Source organism: Oncorhynchus mykiss, chromosome 17 (assembly GCF_013265735.2).
Source record: "Oncorhynchus mykiss isolate Arlee chromosome 17, USDA_OmykA_1.1, whole genome shotgun sequence".
Lineage (NCBI taxonomy): Eukaryota > Metazoa > Chordata > Actinopteri > Salmoniformes > Salmonidae > Oncorhynchus > Oncorhynchus mykiss.
In genome coordinates, this window is record NC_048581.1 from 8,836,420 (window position 1) to 8,852,503 (window position 16,084).

Sequence of the window (16,084 nt, forward strand, 5' to 3'; positions counted from 1 at the left end):
ATTCAGACCGCTTAACTTTGTCCACATTGTTACGTTACAGCTTTATTCTAAAACTGATCAAATAAAATACTAAAATCTACACACAATACTCCATAATGACAAAGCGAAAAACAGTCTTTTTTTTAAAACATTTTTGCAAATGTATTAAAAATAGAAAACAGATACCTTATTTACATAAGTATTCAAACCCTTTGCTATGAGACTCAATTGAGCTCAGGTGCATCCGGTTTCCATTGATCATTCTTGAGATGTTTCTACAACTTGATTGGAGGAGTTCACTTGTAGTAAATTCAATTGATTGGACATGATTTGGAAAGGCACACGCCTGTCTATATAAGGTCCCACAGTTGACAGTGCATGTCAGAGCAAAAACCAAGTCATGAGGTCGAAGGAATTGTCCGTAGAGCTCCGAGACAGGATTGTGTCGAGGCACCGATCTGGGGAAGGGCACCAAAACATTTCTGCAGCATTGAAGGTCCCTAAGAACACAGTGGCCTCCATCATTCTTAAATGGAAGAAGTCTGGAACCACCAAGACTCTTCCTAGAGCTGGCCGCCTGAACAAACTGTGCAATTGGTGTAGAAGTGCCTTGGTCAGGGAGGTGACCAAGAACCCGATGGTCACTCTGACAGAGCACCAGTTCCTCTGTGGAGATTGGAGAACCTTCCAGAAGGACAACGATCTCTGCAGCACTCCACCAATCAGGCCTTTATGGTAGAATGACCAGACGGAAGCCACTCCTCAGTAAAAGGCACATGACAGGTCGCTTGGAGTTTGTCAAAAGGCACCTAAAGGACTCTGACCCTGAGAAACAAGATTCTCTGGTCTGATGAAAACAAGATTTAAATCTTTGGCCTGAATGCCAAGCGTCCCGTCTGGAGGAAACCTGGCACCATCCCCACGGTGAAGCATGGTGGTGGCAGCATCATGCTGTGGGGATGTTTTTCAGCGGCAGGGACTGGGAGACTAGTCAGGATCGAGGGAAAGATGAACGATGCAAAGTACAGAGAGATCCTTGGTGAAAACCTGCTCCAGAGCACTTAGGACCTCAGACTGGGGTGAAGGTTCACTTTCCAACAGGACAAATCAGGAGTGGCTTCGGGACAAGTCTCCGAATGTCCTTGAGTGGCCCAGCCAGAGCCCGTATTTGAACCCTATCAAACATCCCTGGAGAGACCTGAAAATAGATGTGCAGTGACGTTCCCCATCAAACCTGACAGAGCTTGAAAGGATCTACAGAGAAGAATGGGAGAAACTCTCCAAATACAGGTGTACCAAGCTTGTAGCGTCATACCCAAGAAGACTAGAGGCTGTAATCGCTGCCAAAGGTGCTTCAACAAAGTACTGAGTAAAGGGTCTGACTATTTATGTAAATGTGATATTTCCATTTTTATGGGGTATTGGGATAAAAAAAAATCCTCAATCTACACACATTGAGAACTACAATTTCATTTTAGAATACAGCTGTATTGTAACAAAATGTGGGGAAAAAGTGAAGGGGCCTGAATACTTTCCGAATGCACTGACAAGAGGGTGATAACCTCTGATTCATAACATGTCGACATGTGGACCAGGCAAGACCAGGAGTGAAAAAAATGTATCTTCAGAAATAATTTACAGGACACCTGGAGATTATTATTCCCAGCTACAGAAGACGACTCCTTTTTTTCCCCCCTCAAAGTCAGAAAAGCTATTCAAGAATTGACTACATTTTTATTTCCCAGAATGCACTCAGCAATAAACTGGATTCAAAAAGGTATATGTGTTCTTTGAAAAAGGTATTCTCTGACATGTTCAATCTCTCTCTGGCTCACGCCTCTATACCCACCTGCTTCCAGATGTTCACTGTGCCCAAGAAAGTGAAAGTAACTGAACTGAATGACTACAGACCAGTAGCACTCCCTTCTGTCATCATGAAGTGCTTTGAGAGGCCTAGTCAAAGACCATATCAACTCCCTCCCCGACATACTCGACCCTCTCCAATTTGCCTACCACCCTGACTGATCCACGGACAACGCAATCGCCATTGCATTGTACACTGCCCTCACCCACCTGGACAAAAGGAATGCATAGGTGAGGATGCTGTTCATCTCGACTACAGCTCGGCCTTCAATACCATAGTGCCCTATAAGCTCATTACAAAGCTCACAGCCCTGGGACTGAACTCCTCCCTATGCAACTGGGTCCTGGACTTCCTGACAGGCTGCCCCCAGGTGGTGAAGGTAGGCAACATTACCTCCTCGACACTGATCCTCAACACGGGGGCCCCACAAGGGTGGATCCTCAGTCCCCTCCTGCAATCCCTGTATTCCCATGACTGTGTCCTCAGTCCCCTCCTGTATACCCATGACTGTGTCCTCAGTCCCCTCCTGTATTCCCATGACTGTGTGTCCTCAGTCCCCTCCTGTATTCCCATGACTGTGTGTCCTCAGTCCCCTCCTGTATTCCCATGACTGTGTGTCCTCAGTCCCCTCCTGTATTCCCATGACTGTGTGTCCTCAGTCCCCTCCTGTATTCCCATGACTGTGTGTCCTCAGTCCCCTCCTGTATTCCCATGACTGTGTGTCCTCAGTCCCCTCCTGTGTTCCCATGACTGTGTGTCCTCAGTCCCCTCCTGTATTCCCATGACTGTGTGTCCTCAGTCCCCTCCTGTGTTCCCATGACTGTGTGTCCTCAGCCCCCTCCTGTATTCCCATGACTGTGTGTCCTCAGTCCCCTCCTGTATTCCCATGACTGTGTCCTCAGTCCCCTCCTGTATACCCATGACTGTGTCCTCAGTCCCCTCCTGTATACCCATGACTGTGTCCTCAGTCCCCTCCTGTAATCCCTGTATACCCACGACTGTGTGTCCTCAGTCCCCTCCTGTATTCCCATGACTGTGTGTCCTCAGTCCCCTCCTGTATTCCCATGACTGTGTGTCCTCAGTCCCCTCCTGTGTTCCCATGACTGTGTGTCCTCAGTCCCCTCCTGTATTCCCATGACTGTGTTCTCAGTCCCCTCCTGTATACCCATGACTGTGTCCTCAGTCCCCTCCTGTATACCCATGACTGTGTCCTCAGTCCCCTCCTGTAATCCCTGTATACCCACGACTGTGTGTCCTCAGTCCCCTCCTGTATTCCCATGACTGTGTCCTCAGTCCCCTCCTGTATTCCCATGACTGTGTGTCCTCAGTCCCCTCCTGTATTCCCATGACTGTGTGTCCTCAGTCCCCTCCTGTATTCCCATGACTGTGTGTCCTCAGTCCCCTCCTGTATTCCCATGACTGTGTGTCCTCAGTCCCCTCCTGTATTCCCATGACTGTGTGTCCTCAGTCCCCTCCTGTGTTCCCATGACTGTGTGTCCTCAGTCCCCTCCTGTATTCCCATGACTGTGTGTCCTCAGTCCCCTCCTGTGTTCCCATGACTGTGTGTCCTCAGCCCCCTCCTGTATTCCCATGACTGTGTGTCCTCAGTCCCCTCCTGTATTCCCATGACTGTGTCCTCAGTCCCCTCCTGTATACCCATGACTGTGTCCTCAGTCCCCTCCTGTATACCCATGACTGTGTCCTCAGTCCCCTCCTGTAATCCCTGTATACCCACGACTGTGTGTCCTCAGTCCCCTCCTGTATTCCCATGACTGTGTGTCCTCAGTCCCCTCCTGTATTCCCATGACTGTGTGTCCTCAGTCCCCTCCTGTGTTCCCATGACTGTGTGTCCTCAGTCCCCTCCTGTATTCCCATGACTGTGTTCTCAGTCCCCTCCTGTATACCCATGACTGTGTCCTCAGTCCCCTCCTGTATACCCATGACTGTGTCCTCAGTCCCCTCCTGTAATCCCTGTATACCCACGACTGTGTGTCCTCAGTCCCCTCCTGTATTCCCATGACTGTGTCCTCAGTCCCCTCCTGTATACCCATGACTGTGTCCTCAGTCCCCTCCTGTATACCCATGACTGTGTCCTCAGTCCCCTCCTGTAATCCCTGTATACCCATGACTGTGTCCTCAGTCCCCTCCCGTATTCCCTGTATACCCACGACTGCGTGGCCTCACTCACTCATCAGTAGCCCTGATCACCAACAACGACAATACCGCCTACAGAGAGGAGGTAGGCACGCTGACATGGTGCCAGGTAAACAACCTCTCCCTCAACGTAAGCAAAACAAAGGAGCTGTTGGTGGGCTTCGGGAGGAACCAGGCTGGACACGCCCCCGTCCTCATCAAAGGGGTCGCCATGGAGACGTCATTAACTTCAAATTCTTCGACGTACACCATCTCAGAAAAGATGAAACAGTGTAACCACACATACATGGTGATGAAGAACGCACAGCAGGGACTCTTCAACCTCAGGATGCTGAAGAAATATGGAGCCTACTGTCGGGTCGCATCACGGCCTGGTAAGGCCACTCCACTGCCGCGGACCGCAAGGCTATTCAGAGGGGGATACTTGGAGCCGAATGCACCACTGGGTGCCCACTGCCTGCTCTACAGGACACCTATAACACCAGGCCAAGAAGATCATCAGGGAGCCCAGCCACCCAAGCCATGTCCTGTTCTCCCTGCTTCAATCACTCACAGACCCGGGCAGTACAGGACACATATGACACCAGGCCAAGAAGATCATCAGGGAGCCCAGCCACCCAAGCCATGTCCTGTTCTCCCTGCTTCAATCACTCACAGACCCGGGCAGTTCAGGACACCTATAACACCAGGCCAAGAAGATCCTCAGGGACCCCAGCCACCCAAGCCATGTCCTGTTCTCCCTGCTTCAATCACTCACAGACTTCCTCAACACATTACTACATTACTTCCTCAACACTGATCCTGGGCAGTACAGGAGCATCAAAGACTGGCCACTAGTTTCTACCCTCAGACCATCAAGCTGCTGAATAGCCACCACTAGTTTCTACCCTCGAACCATCAAGCTGCTGAATAGCCACCACTAGTTTCTACCCTCAGACCATCAAGCTGCTGAATAGCCACCACTAGTTTCTACCCTCAGACCATCAAGCTGCTGAATAGCCACCACTAGTTTCTACCCTCAGACCATCAAGCTGCTGAATAGCCACCACTAGTTTCTACCCTCAGACCATCAAGCTGCTGAATAGCCACCACTAGTCAACTACCTGCTCCCCCTGCTACTCTCCCTATGGACATTCCACCCCCCGATATATATTGTTTTTAATTACCATTTTCATGATTTTATTTCACTTAGTCCTGTATGTTGGAGCTCGAAGCCTAAGATTTTCACTGTACCCTGCAATCGCACCTGCAACCCTGTACATGTGACTAGTAAACACTGAATCTGATATAGTGATATCGGATCATTCTATGATAATTTGGAGATAATTTGATAATTATCGGAGAATGAACGGAGCGCATCTTCTGGACCCGAATGTTAGACAGAGGACAGGGAAAAGCTGAGCCCAGATATAATTTCAGATGCCTTTAAGTGTACAATAGGCTAATAATAATAATCTCATACTTGGCAAAAGTTACATCTGATTTAGATATTAAAATTAAACTAAAATGAATCACTATCTTAGATTTGCCCACGCACACTCTTTACAAGGTAAAGAAGAAAATATAATTTGTGAATTTATGCAGGAATACGTTATTTTGCTTCTGAAAAGAGACGACAACATCAGGTTAGTGAAGTGACGATGCTGTGATATATGGCCAATATACCACAGCTAAGGGATGTGTCCAGGCACTCCGCCTTGCGCCTAAGAACAGCCCTTAGCCGTGGTATATTGGCCATATACCACACCCCCTCGTGCCTTATTGCTGAAATAAAGCATACAACTTAAATGGATGCCCCCTCCCCCCTTTAGACCAATTATAATGGCTGAAATTGATTAAATGGAACCGAGTCAAATATGTAGCTTCCACATGTTTGATACTGTTCCGTTTATCCCATTCCAGCCATTACGATGCGCCCGTTCTCCTATAGCTCCTCCCACCAGCCTCCTTTGGTTTGTTTCTGTAGTAGAAGGACCTACAGAAGTTGAAATGTAACTTCTCTAATATCTATCTAACTTCAACTATGAATGTATAGATACGCTATCTTGTGTATATTGTATGTACAGTGGCAAGAAAAAGTATGTGAACCCTTTGGAATTACCTGGATTTCTGCATAAAATGATCATACAATTGAATCTTCATCTAAGTCACAACAATAGACAAACAGTAAATATTTAATGGCGTTGCGCAATGTGAGCATCTAGCGCAGCCATGACTGTCTTGAGAATGCAGATCTGTATTCTCGCGGTAGAGCACATATCTCGTTCTGCTGAAAGAGGGCTACAACAACAAGACCTGTTAACTTTCAAAATCAAGTGTCAAGGTAAAAAAAAAAATCAAGCTTCCTAACATATTATAGAACGTTTCCAAATACAGAAATAATCATTTAGTCGTCGGATTTTTTTGTCCACGTGCACCAGATCAACGTGTCAACAATTAGCCTATTCAATGATCTAGCTAGCTAGCTTGCTAACGAGCCATTAGAAACTAGCTATATATCTAACTAGCTGCCATATCAAGCAAGTTTGCTTATCGTCAATACGCTGTGTTGTGAATCACCATATTTGTTAAGACAATGTAAAAAATATGAAGTGTGAATCGTTCATTTTTAAGATGACATAAATCCATTGGCTACTCGGATCACTGGCCAGTAAGTTAGCATGGCTAACTAGACCGATAGATAGGTTGCTTTCAATAATCATTAGTAATTTTAGTGATTACAAATCAAATGTAAGTTTTAGAACTCGTTTACTTTAAACTATATGGCTCGTAATTTATCTAGCAGTCAAGTGAGCCGGCACTCGCAAAACGCAGTCAACCCATCGTCGCTTCATTCTCTCCCTGAATATGGTGCGTGAATACACAACACTTTACGGTATGTCTTGTTTTCTAGTAGGGAAACTGAATAGGATGCACTGATAGACTATAGCAGCAAATCATTCCAAGCAGACAGTTTGAAGCACACCTATTCAATATTCCACAATACAAATTATATAACTCACGGCCACCGGATGCCATTGTGTTCAATGAGAGCACGACGGTAAATGCCGCCACCGTAGACGCAATTTACCGCAATAGTTAAAATATTGCCTTCTGCAGCAGCGTTTTCTTCAACCGGATGTTGATTTGCACCCTTTGTTTACTGAAATCACCATAACAACGCATACCACGTGCTGATCCTCCTCTTTCTTGCTTTCTTCTCCCCCTGTAGAGTACCACAGTGAGGGGAAATGGTTCCAGTCGTTTGTCCATCATACATTTTTTTCCCATAGGGGATTTTTTTTTTTAAACTAAGGCCTAATTCGTGTAGGCTTACACAGGCGTGACGTTTTGATAACCGTGTAAATCTCTCTAGGACAATGTATTTGAAAACTTCCCTGATTCAGGTGGGTTCGGTTAAATACGGAAGACACATTTCGGTGAATGTACACAATATAAGTTTAAACCGTCCCCTCGCCCATACCCGGGCGCGAACTAGGGACCTTCTGCACACATCAACAACTGACACCCACGAAGCATCGTTACCCATCGCTCCACAAAAGACGCGGACTTTGCAGAGCAAGGGGAACTACTACTTCAAGGTCTCAGAGCAAGTGACGTCATCGATTATTTAGCGCGCACCGCTAACTAAGCTAGCCGTTTCACATCCGTTACACTTGTTGTGCAGCTGCTCTCCGTATCCTCTTTCCCTACCAGAAAACACGCGATACCGTAAAGTGTTGAGTATTCACGCACAAAAATTCAGGAGGACACTGAAGTGCGATGGCTTTACTGTGTTTCGCAAGTGTCAGCTCACTTGACCACAGTACTCCTTAAGGTCCAAGGACCTTATACAGGCATAGCCGTGGGAAGTAGGGGTGTTGCATCACTTCCTGAAAAATCGAAATAAATCTAAATAAAACCTTTTAATTATTATTATTTCTCCCCGATATGAAATATAAGGTCCGTATACTTCCAAAACCATACCGCAAGCGATGTGTGTTAATGTTCAGACCGAGCGTCGGGGCTCTTAATCTCCCTCCTACAGAAGATACCTGAATGATGAATGATCTGTACTGTAGCTGTGATCTCTATCTGTGAATGAATTACAGAAGATACCTTTGTCCATTGACTCTTCTGTGTAATGTACTGGAACAGAGATTCATGATTAAGGGCTGGTCAGCAAGCTAAAGATAACCCAAATAATAACTCCACATTGCTGACGTTGGCTGTCGTTGCCATCGCCATAGCAACGTGAGCTAGCTAGTTCCATTTTATTAGCAGGAATTCCTAGTGCATGGAATATTTAGCATGGTCTATTCCTTTATTTGCTAAGCTGTATATTCCAGTATTTTGTGAAACTCACCTTTCACATGTGCTTCCTCTTTTGGATCCATCTCTAGCCTTCAATGTCTGTACCCAAGTCCACAGAGTCCCCGGGTTCTGGCTGTGGTGTTCCAGCCCAGAGAAGTTCTCAGCAGGGTCCAGAGATGGTCTCAGTGAAGCTGGAGGACTGCAGTCAAACACTGGAACTTAATGTGATTGTCAAAGAGGAATGGGAGGAGAGCGGAATCGAGGAGGAGATAGAAGTAAAAGAGGTTGATCAGAGAGCAGTCAAAGAGGAGGTGGAGGAGAGAGAAGTCAAAAAGGAAGTAGAGATGGCAGTCAAAGAAGAGCATGAGAGAACAGTCAAAGAAGAAGAAGAGCAGGGGGAGCGAACAGTCAAAGAAGAAGAGCAGGAAGATAGAACAGTCAAAGAAGAAGAGCAGGGGGAGCGAACAGTCAAAGAAGAAGAGCAGGGGGAGCGAACAGTCAAAGAAGAAGAGCAGGGGGAGCGAACAGTCAAAGAAGAAGAGCAGGGGGAGCGAACAGTCAAAGAAGAAGAGCAGGGGGAGCAAACAGTCAAAGAAGAAGAGCAGGGGGAGCAAACAGTCAAAGAAGAAGAGCAGGAAGATAGAACAGTCAAAGAAGAAGAGCAGGGGGAGCGAACAGTCAAAGAAGAAGAGCAGGGGGAGCAAGCAGTCAAAGAAGAAGAGCAGGGGGAGCGAACAGTCAAAGAAGAAGAGCAGGAAGATAGAACAGTCAAAGAAGAAGAGCAGGGGGAGCGAACAGTCAAAGAAGAAGAGCAGGGGGAGCAAGCAGTCAAAGAAGAAGAGCAGGGGGAGCGAACAGTCAAAGAAGAAGAGCAGGGGGAGCAAACAGTCAAAGAAGAAGAGCAGGGGGAGCAAACAGTCAAAGAAGAAGAGCAGGGGGAGCGAACAGTCAAAGAAGAAGAGCAGGGGGAGCAAGCAGTCAAAGAAGAAGAGCAGGAAGATAGAACAGTCAAAGAAGAAGAGCAGGAAGATAGAACAGTCAAAGAAGAAGAGCAGGAGAGAGCATTCAAAGAAGAAGAGGAGAACAGGGAAGTGTCTGCTCCAGATCTAGAGGAAGAGGAGGAAGTAGATAGTATCCCTGACCCAGGTAAGTTCAGGTGTGGAGTACGGAGAGAGGTTGGTGCCTTGGCAGCCATAGGGGATTCCAGAACTATTGTAGTGCTTCTGCTTGTATCAAAATACTTTTAAAGCCCCTTTCAATGTTCAATGTTACTGATTCTAACATATTCTCACAGGAGAGAGCTCCCATCCAGGCTCAGACAGCGATCCCAGTACCACAGCATCAGGAAACCATAAACGCAGGCATAGGAACTCAAGACAGAAACATCACAACAGCATGGACTGCTTCACTGGTTTCTATGAACCAGAGGAGTTGAAAATGCACACGTGTAGGCCCCACCCCTGTTCAGATTGCATAGGCAGTTTTATTTGTCCAATTCACTTCAAATCACACCAACAAACTCTCAAAATAAAGAAAATGTACCCGTGCGCTCATTGTGAGAAGAGTTTTCAGACCCCAAGCAGCTTGAAGACGCACCAGCTTAATCACACGGGAAAGAAGTCGTACCACTGCTTTCAGTGTGGGAAGAGGTTCTGTCGTGTAGACACCTTAAAGGCTCACAAGAGAATACACACAGGAGAGAAGCCTTTTCACTGTTCTCAGTGTGGGAAGAGCTTCAGTGATATAGGAAATCGAAATAAACACCAGAGAATACACACAGGAGAGAAGACTTACCACTGCTCTGAGTGTGGGAAAAGTTTCAATCAGTTATCACATTTAAAACCACACCAGCTAACTCACACAAGTGAGAAGCCTTTTCACTGCTCTCAGTGTGGGAAGGGTTTCAGTCTGTCATCATATCTGAAGAAGCACCAGGTAATGCACACAGAAGAGAAACCATACAGCTGCGATCATTGTGGGAAGAGTTTTAAATTGGAAGGAATCCTTAAGCGTCATCAGAGAATACACAGTGGAGAGAAGACTTACCACTGCTCAGAGTGCGGGAAGTGTTTCAGTGTGTCATCATATCTGAAGAGACACCAGCTAACTCACACAGGATTAAAGTCACACCACACAGGAATAAAGTCACAACACTGCTCCCACTGTGGGAAGAGCTTCAGTAAGAAAGCTGACCTAAAGAAACATCAGAGAACACACACAGGGGAGAAGCCTTTCCACTGCTCCCAATGTGGGAAGAGCTTTAATGAGAAAGGCAATCTAAAGCAACACCAGAGAAAACACTCAGGAGAGAAGCCTTGCCACTGCTCCCAATGTGGAAAAAGCTTCAGTTGGGTAATAGACCTAAAGAAACATCAGAAAGTACACAAAGAGGAGAGGCCTTTCCACTGCTCCCAATGTGGGAAGAGCTTCAATGAGAAAGGAAATCTAAAGCAACACCAGAGAAGACACTCAGGAGAGAAACCGTACAGCTGTGATCAGTGTGGGAATTGTTTTAAATGGAAACAAAGCCTGAAGGAACATCAGAAGGCAAAGCACAGTGCAGTGCCAGACCACGGCCTTATAATTGTGTTGCCAAGCTGGGCATCTACATCTAATTAATATTTACATTAACCAGGTTTCCATCTAACCTTTTTGTGTGAGTAAACTTGGCTGTTAGCTTTCCAAATGCCGACAAAACAAAATATGCTTGACAAGGTGGGGATCTTTTTGTGTCTGTAAAATGTATTATGCGAGAAATGTTGGTGGAAATGCTCTTATGTGTTAATATTGATATAGTAATCATCATATCAGCAATCATCATATGGGGCGGCAGGTAGCCTAGTGGTTAGAGCGTTGGGCCAGTAACCGGTTTTTATTTGGGTACATTAAAACCTAAGCAAAAATCTACATTTTGTTTTGCACTGAATTTATATCTGCAACGAGTCAGTTTTGTGGAAACACAACTGGTGAGAAAATGTGCCTATTATCTTTATGCTGATGTTAGAATATTTGATGAAAATCTGTCGCCAATTGGATGGAAACCAGGCTAGTGTTTGTTTTGTTAGGCTAAATAGATGTAATATTTGCCATCTGTATTCTAGTATGTTGAATTATGCAAAAGAGCAAGATTTCTGACAAGGAGTCGAGTCGAGTCACAAGTCATGAAAATCGTGAATTGATTACGAGTCAAGTCTAAGTACTGGACTCAAGTACTACAACACTGACAGCCACTCCTCTATTTGGAATGTTTTATTTGTGAAAATGTATGTCATTTCTCTAGTGTTGGTCTGGTCCAGAAACTAACTTCAACTAGACCCCCATTGTAGATCTGAAGAAACTGATAAACATCTGGTATTTTTCTTATTAAAAACAAACCCATTTTATTTATTTTAGCTAAAACAAAATGTCATTTTTTGCTCATGTTTTAATGTACCCAAATAAAAACCTAAAGTTCAATGTGTTTCCATCACAATTTCAACTCTACTGATGGTTTTGTTATAAAAAACTGTTGCGTTAAATTGGCACGTGCGCTCTAGCCAACAGCTCACAGATACAGCTAAACTTCCAAACCCTTTAAATTAGTCAGGTTTGCTTTTAATAGGTTTAAATGTCACATTCAGCTTTATGTCATCTTTTTCTGTGTCATTATGTTTGTGTTTATTTGTGATTCAATGTCAGCGTTCTGAGACACACCATAATGTAAAAACGGAATATTACCGTACTGTTCATGCTGCTTAGTGCTAAATGTGGGAATCGTTCAGAATACCTGATTGTATTATCACTACCTAACCTAACTGAAGAGATTGCAATAGGTGTAGTAGCTCCGTTCAATCACAAGATGGAACTATCGACCCTTAATAAAAAACAGCTTGAGTAAAAAGTTGCTTTGTTTCGTCAGTGGTGTAGTGGTGCCTGGAGAAGTGGGGTGTACTTTAATTTTGCCCAAATTTTTCCAAACGGCTAGACTTAAAATGTAAAATGATAAATCCCATATTGGTCTTTCACAGTCAGGCCAACCCAAACGGTACTATGCAGGAGGCCTACTATTGAAACCAATAAATGGAGTTAGAAATTCACAGGTTTCAAACTTTCCCCATTTTTATTTTTCAGGTCACACGTTTTTTCTCTCAAAAAAATTACAAAATTGTAGGTTCTAAATCCATAACGATGCTTAACCCACATCAGGAGACGACTTTTGCGGTCTGGGAATAATCTAACATTTACATTTTTGAGAGTAGTTACTCATTGTTTCAAGTGTGCAGGCACCTAGCACTATTGTCTGATTATAAGTGTTTCTGTAGTATATGAGGGAATTTGCAGAAGGAATGGCCACTGGATTGACGCAAATAATCATGATATCATTCTGACAGGTAGTCAGTCATAGGCTACTTTGTAGCTAGTTAACATTTAATATAGAATGTTTTTGGGCGGGCCTTTCCATCTACCATAAGACGGCTAGGCCAATCATAAGCGTCGCTATATTTATCCTGTTCCTTAATTGTTTGACATTGTGTTTTACGTCATATTATGAGGCATATCTTATATTGCTTCAAACTAGCCTATAGCTTAAATCCCACCATAGAAATGTTGAGGCAATACATTTGTATAAAGACTTACTCATATGCATTCTCCTGTTCTATTGGGTTTTCTTTCAACTTTATTTCATTGTCTAGCACCTAAAGGCATGATGCTGATCATATCGTCAAACCGTGATAGTTGTTGCATCTTTAAATCCACTCTCTTCATAATGTATATCTCCATCTCTGTTTATGAAACCGCTTGTTTTTTTAGAACTGTACGTGTTTCCCTGCTAATTGCATTTCGTAGGTCTACTGCCGCGCCTAAAATGCGAAGAAATAACAGTTCAGTAACATTTTAAGATAAACATTCCGATCTGTTCCGTAATCCCTATTAATCGATACAGGGTATACGTCCACTACACTACTCTTGATACGTATCAGTGGGGATTTAAGATTTAAGAATTAAGTATATGCATTTAAGATTTAAGTATATGCAATGCCCACTAAGTGAGTGTACAGCATATACCTGTGTATGTGACAGGTTAAAGGACATATCCATAGCCTGTTATACATTAAAAAGTATTAGTAAGTTCATAATAGTATGTGAGGATCTTAAAACATCTAAGGTTAAAAAGATCATGCATTCAGTATTAGTTGATAGAGATTGATAACATTCATATAATTGTGTTAAAGTTAAAAATCCGTCAAGCGTACAAAGGGTACGAATTGTGAGAGTAATGTGTAAACGTTATATTGATTACTTTATTTTGTGGTGCCTAAAAGTGTTAATCTGTGATCTACTAAATGCTCTTAATCTATGAGCCTGAGATCGATTGCTCTGGTCTCCACCCATATTCCCGGGGAAATCGCGGTCTTTTCTCATTGCACTAAAAGTTGAATTGAGAAAACAACACCGTATTACTCTCGTGATTATTTATCCTCTTTTTCAGGTACGTTATTGATGATCAAAAAAAGAGTAATTTAAATGTAATAACTCGCTAACATGTCAAGAGTGTTTAAGATGTGTCTTAGTAACGTCTTGAGGAAGTTAGAGTTAAGTTTGAAGAGAGTAATATGAGCCCTGCTCGGTTGTAGTGAAGAATAGCATCGTACTGAGAGTAGCTGCCATTTTATGTCCGTTGTGAATGAACATGTGCGTTGTTAATAAGATATTTTGCTGTGTTATTTCTATAATGGTTTTTCTGTTGTTTTGTAATGTGTTACTTTTGTAAAATTATTGCACTAAAAGTTGAATTGAGAAAACAACACCGGTATCACTCTCGTGATTATTTCTCCCCTTTTTCAGGGGCTTAACATGTACACCTCCACTACACCACTGGGAACCGTGATGAACTGCTAAAACGGTCAAACCACTTCACATCATTTAGCTTGGAAGTAATGGGGATGGGTTTGTCAAATAATATTCATATTTGAGCAACATCACCATTGCATCCAAACAAAATGGTATTAAAGATACAAGAGAACATATTAAATAAGTATTTTGTGAATTTCTCAATATGCGCATGTACAGTAGTCCCACAATAAGAACTATGACGCTAATAGTCCGAGTTGTGTTCTGTGGGTGTCACTGAGTAGGCTGATAGCCCATTTCATGGGTGCGAACTCCATAGGTAAGGCTACAGTGCAATATGAACGATGATACGCTAAAAGGGCTGATTTGACACAGTCGATGTCCAGCAAAAATAGCTACAAAGCTAATATTTGTGGAAACTCTTCAGAGTTGTAATCTGTTGGTGTCCCTGAAGTAGGCTGATATCGGGTTTCATGGATCAACAATCCGTAGGTACGCATGTACAGTGCAGTATACCGCTAACGCAATTCTGAAGTCTAATACATCCACTTTTTTTTGTAAAATTAGCTAATAATTTTATTATGTTCAATTTAAATAAAAATTCCAACCTGGTTTAGCATTATCTAGTCCAATTGTAGCATGATTTCACTATTTTCATCAGTTTCAATGGGGGTCTTTTATTTGGAAGGTGATCACCCTGGCAGGGCTGGCTCCCAGGCAGCTCTGGATAAGAGCGTTTCTTAAATGACTAAAATGTAAATTAGCACCATAAGCGGAACTCAGTCGGGGTCTCAACTTACTGTTGCGAGTTCGAATAGTAGAATCCACAAGGTGCAAGTTCGGAATGTGGTAGTGCATCAGCGGGGTTTCTCTTGTTCTGACAGTCAGTAGCTACGTTTCCATCCAACTGGCGACAGAGCTTCATGTGAATATACAAAACATCCGCATAAATAAAATATGGCCGTTTTCCCACCAGTGGCGTTTCCAACAAATATAAAAGTCGCTGCGTGATGACGTAGTGCACACAACATGCACTTTTATGCTTACGTTTTCATGTTAAAGTTAAATGTTTCCATCTCATTTTCAACTCTTAACGATAGTTTTGTCACAAAAACTGTTGCTTTAAATAGCAAATGAATGTCATTCCAGGTTGTTGTTGACCCCTTGATTACCTCCTCTATCACACTGAAACCTAAAGATAGGCTTTTCCACCTATCATTAGGATCACTGAACACAAGCGCTGTTATTTGGAGACTGGGACTGGAAACACCTGAACTGTTCAGCTTGAACTCTACAGCTATTCAACTAATGAATGGTATTGTCTGATTGGCTGCCATACATGTGAGCTGTCCTGGTCCTAGTATCTCACATATCTCTCGGATGATGGTGTGAGGCAGGTACTGGCATCGCCATTAGTCATTGATGAGGCTTGCCTTTGTCCCTGTATCCCAGACTGCTGAGACAGGTATGTTGTTGAAACTGTTTCACAATACACCTTTTACCTACTAGGTTGAACAGTCTGGTGTTTTGTGGAGAGGTAGTGGACATTACATACCTCTAGGGGCTGGTGTTTTGTGGAGAGGTAGTGGACATTACATACCTCTAGGGGCTGGTGTTTTGTGGAGAGGTAGTGGACATTACATACCTCTAGGGGCTGGTGTTTTGTGGAGAGGTAGTGGACATTACATACCTCTAGGGGCTGGTGTTTTGTGGAGAAGTAGTGGACTTTAGATACCTCTAGGGGCTGGTGTTTTGTGGAGAGGGAGTTGACATTACATATCTCTAGGGGCTGGTGTTTTGCGGAGAAGTAGTGGACTTTAGATACCTCTAGGGGCTGGTGTTTTGTGGAGAAGTAGTGGACTTTAGATACCTCTAGGGGCTGGTGTTTTGTGGAGAAGTAGTGGACTTTAGATACCTCTAGGGGCTGGTGTTTTGTGGAGAAGTAGTGGACTTTACATACCT

General features: G+C 43.8%; 1 protein-coding gene across 3 annotated transcripts in view; it reads left to right on the plus strand.

Moving 5' to 3' along the window:
* Positions 1–6,149: 6,149 nt before the first annotated feature.
* Positions 6,150–16,084, plus strand: part of LOC110485385 (zinc finger protein 664-like) — a 95,553-nt gene continuing 85,618 nt past the window's right edge. For 2 of the 3 annotated variants that reach the window (XR_005036790.1, XM_036948833.1), the window contains exons 1-2: positions 6,150–6,320; positions 8,380–9,436. Coding sequence is in view for 1 of the 3 variants with exons in the window: in XM_036948833.1 (XP_036804728.1) it covers positions 8,386–9,436 (1,051 nt within the window). In the remaining 2 variants the exon portion in view is untranslated. Of the gene's footprint in view, positions 6,321–8,379; positions 9,437–9,584; positions 13,761–16,084 lie in introns of all 3 variants that reach the window. The other variant, XR_005036789.1, reaches the window with a different exon arrangement.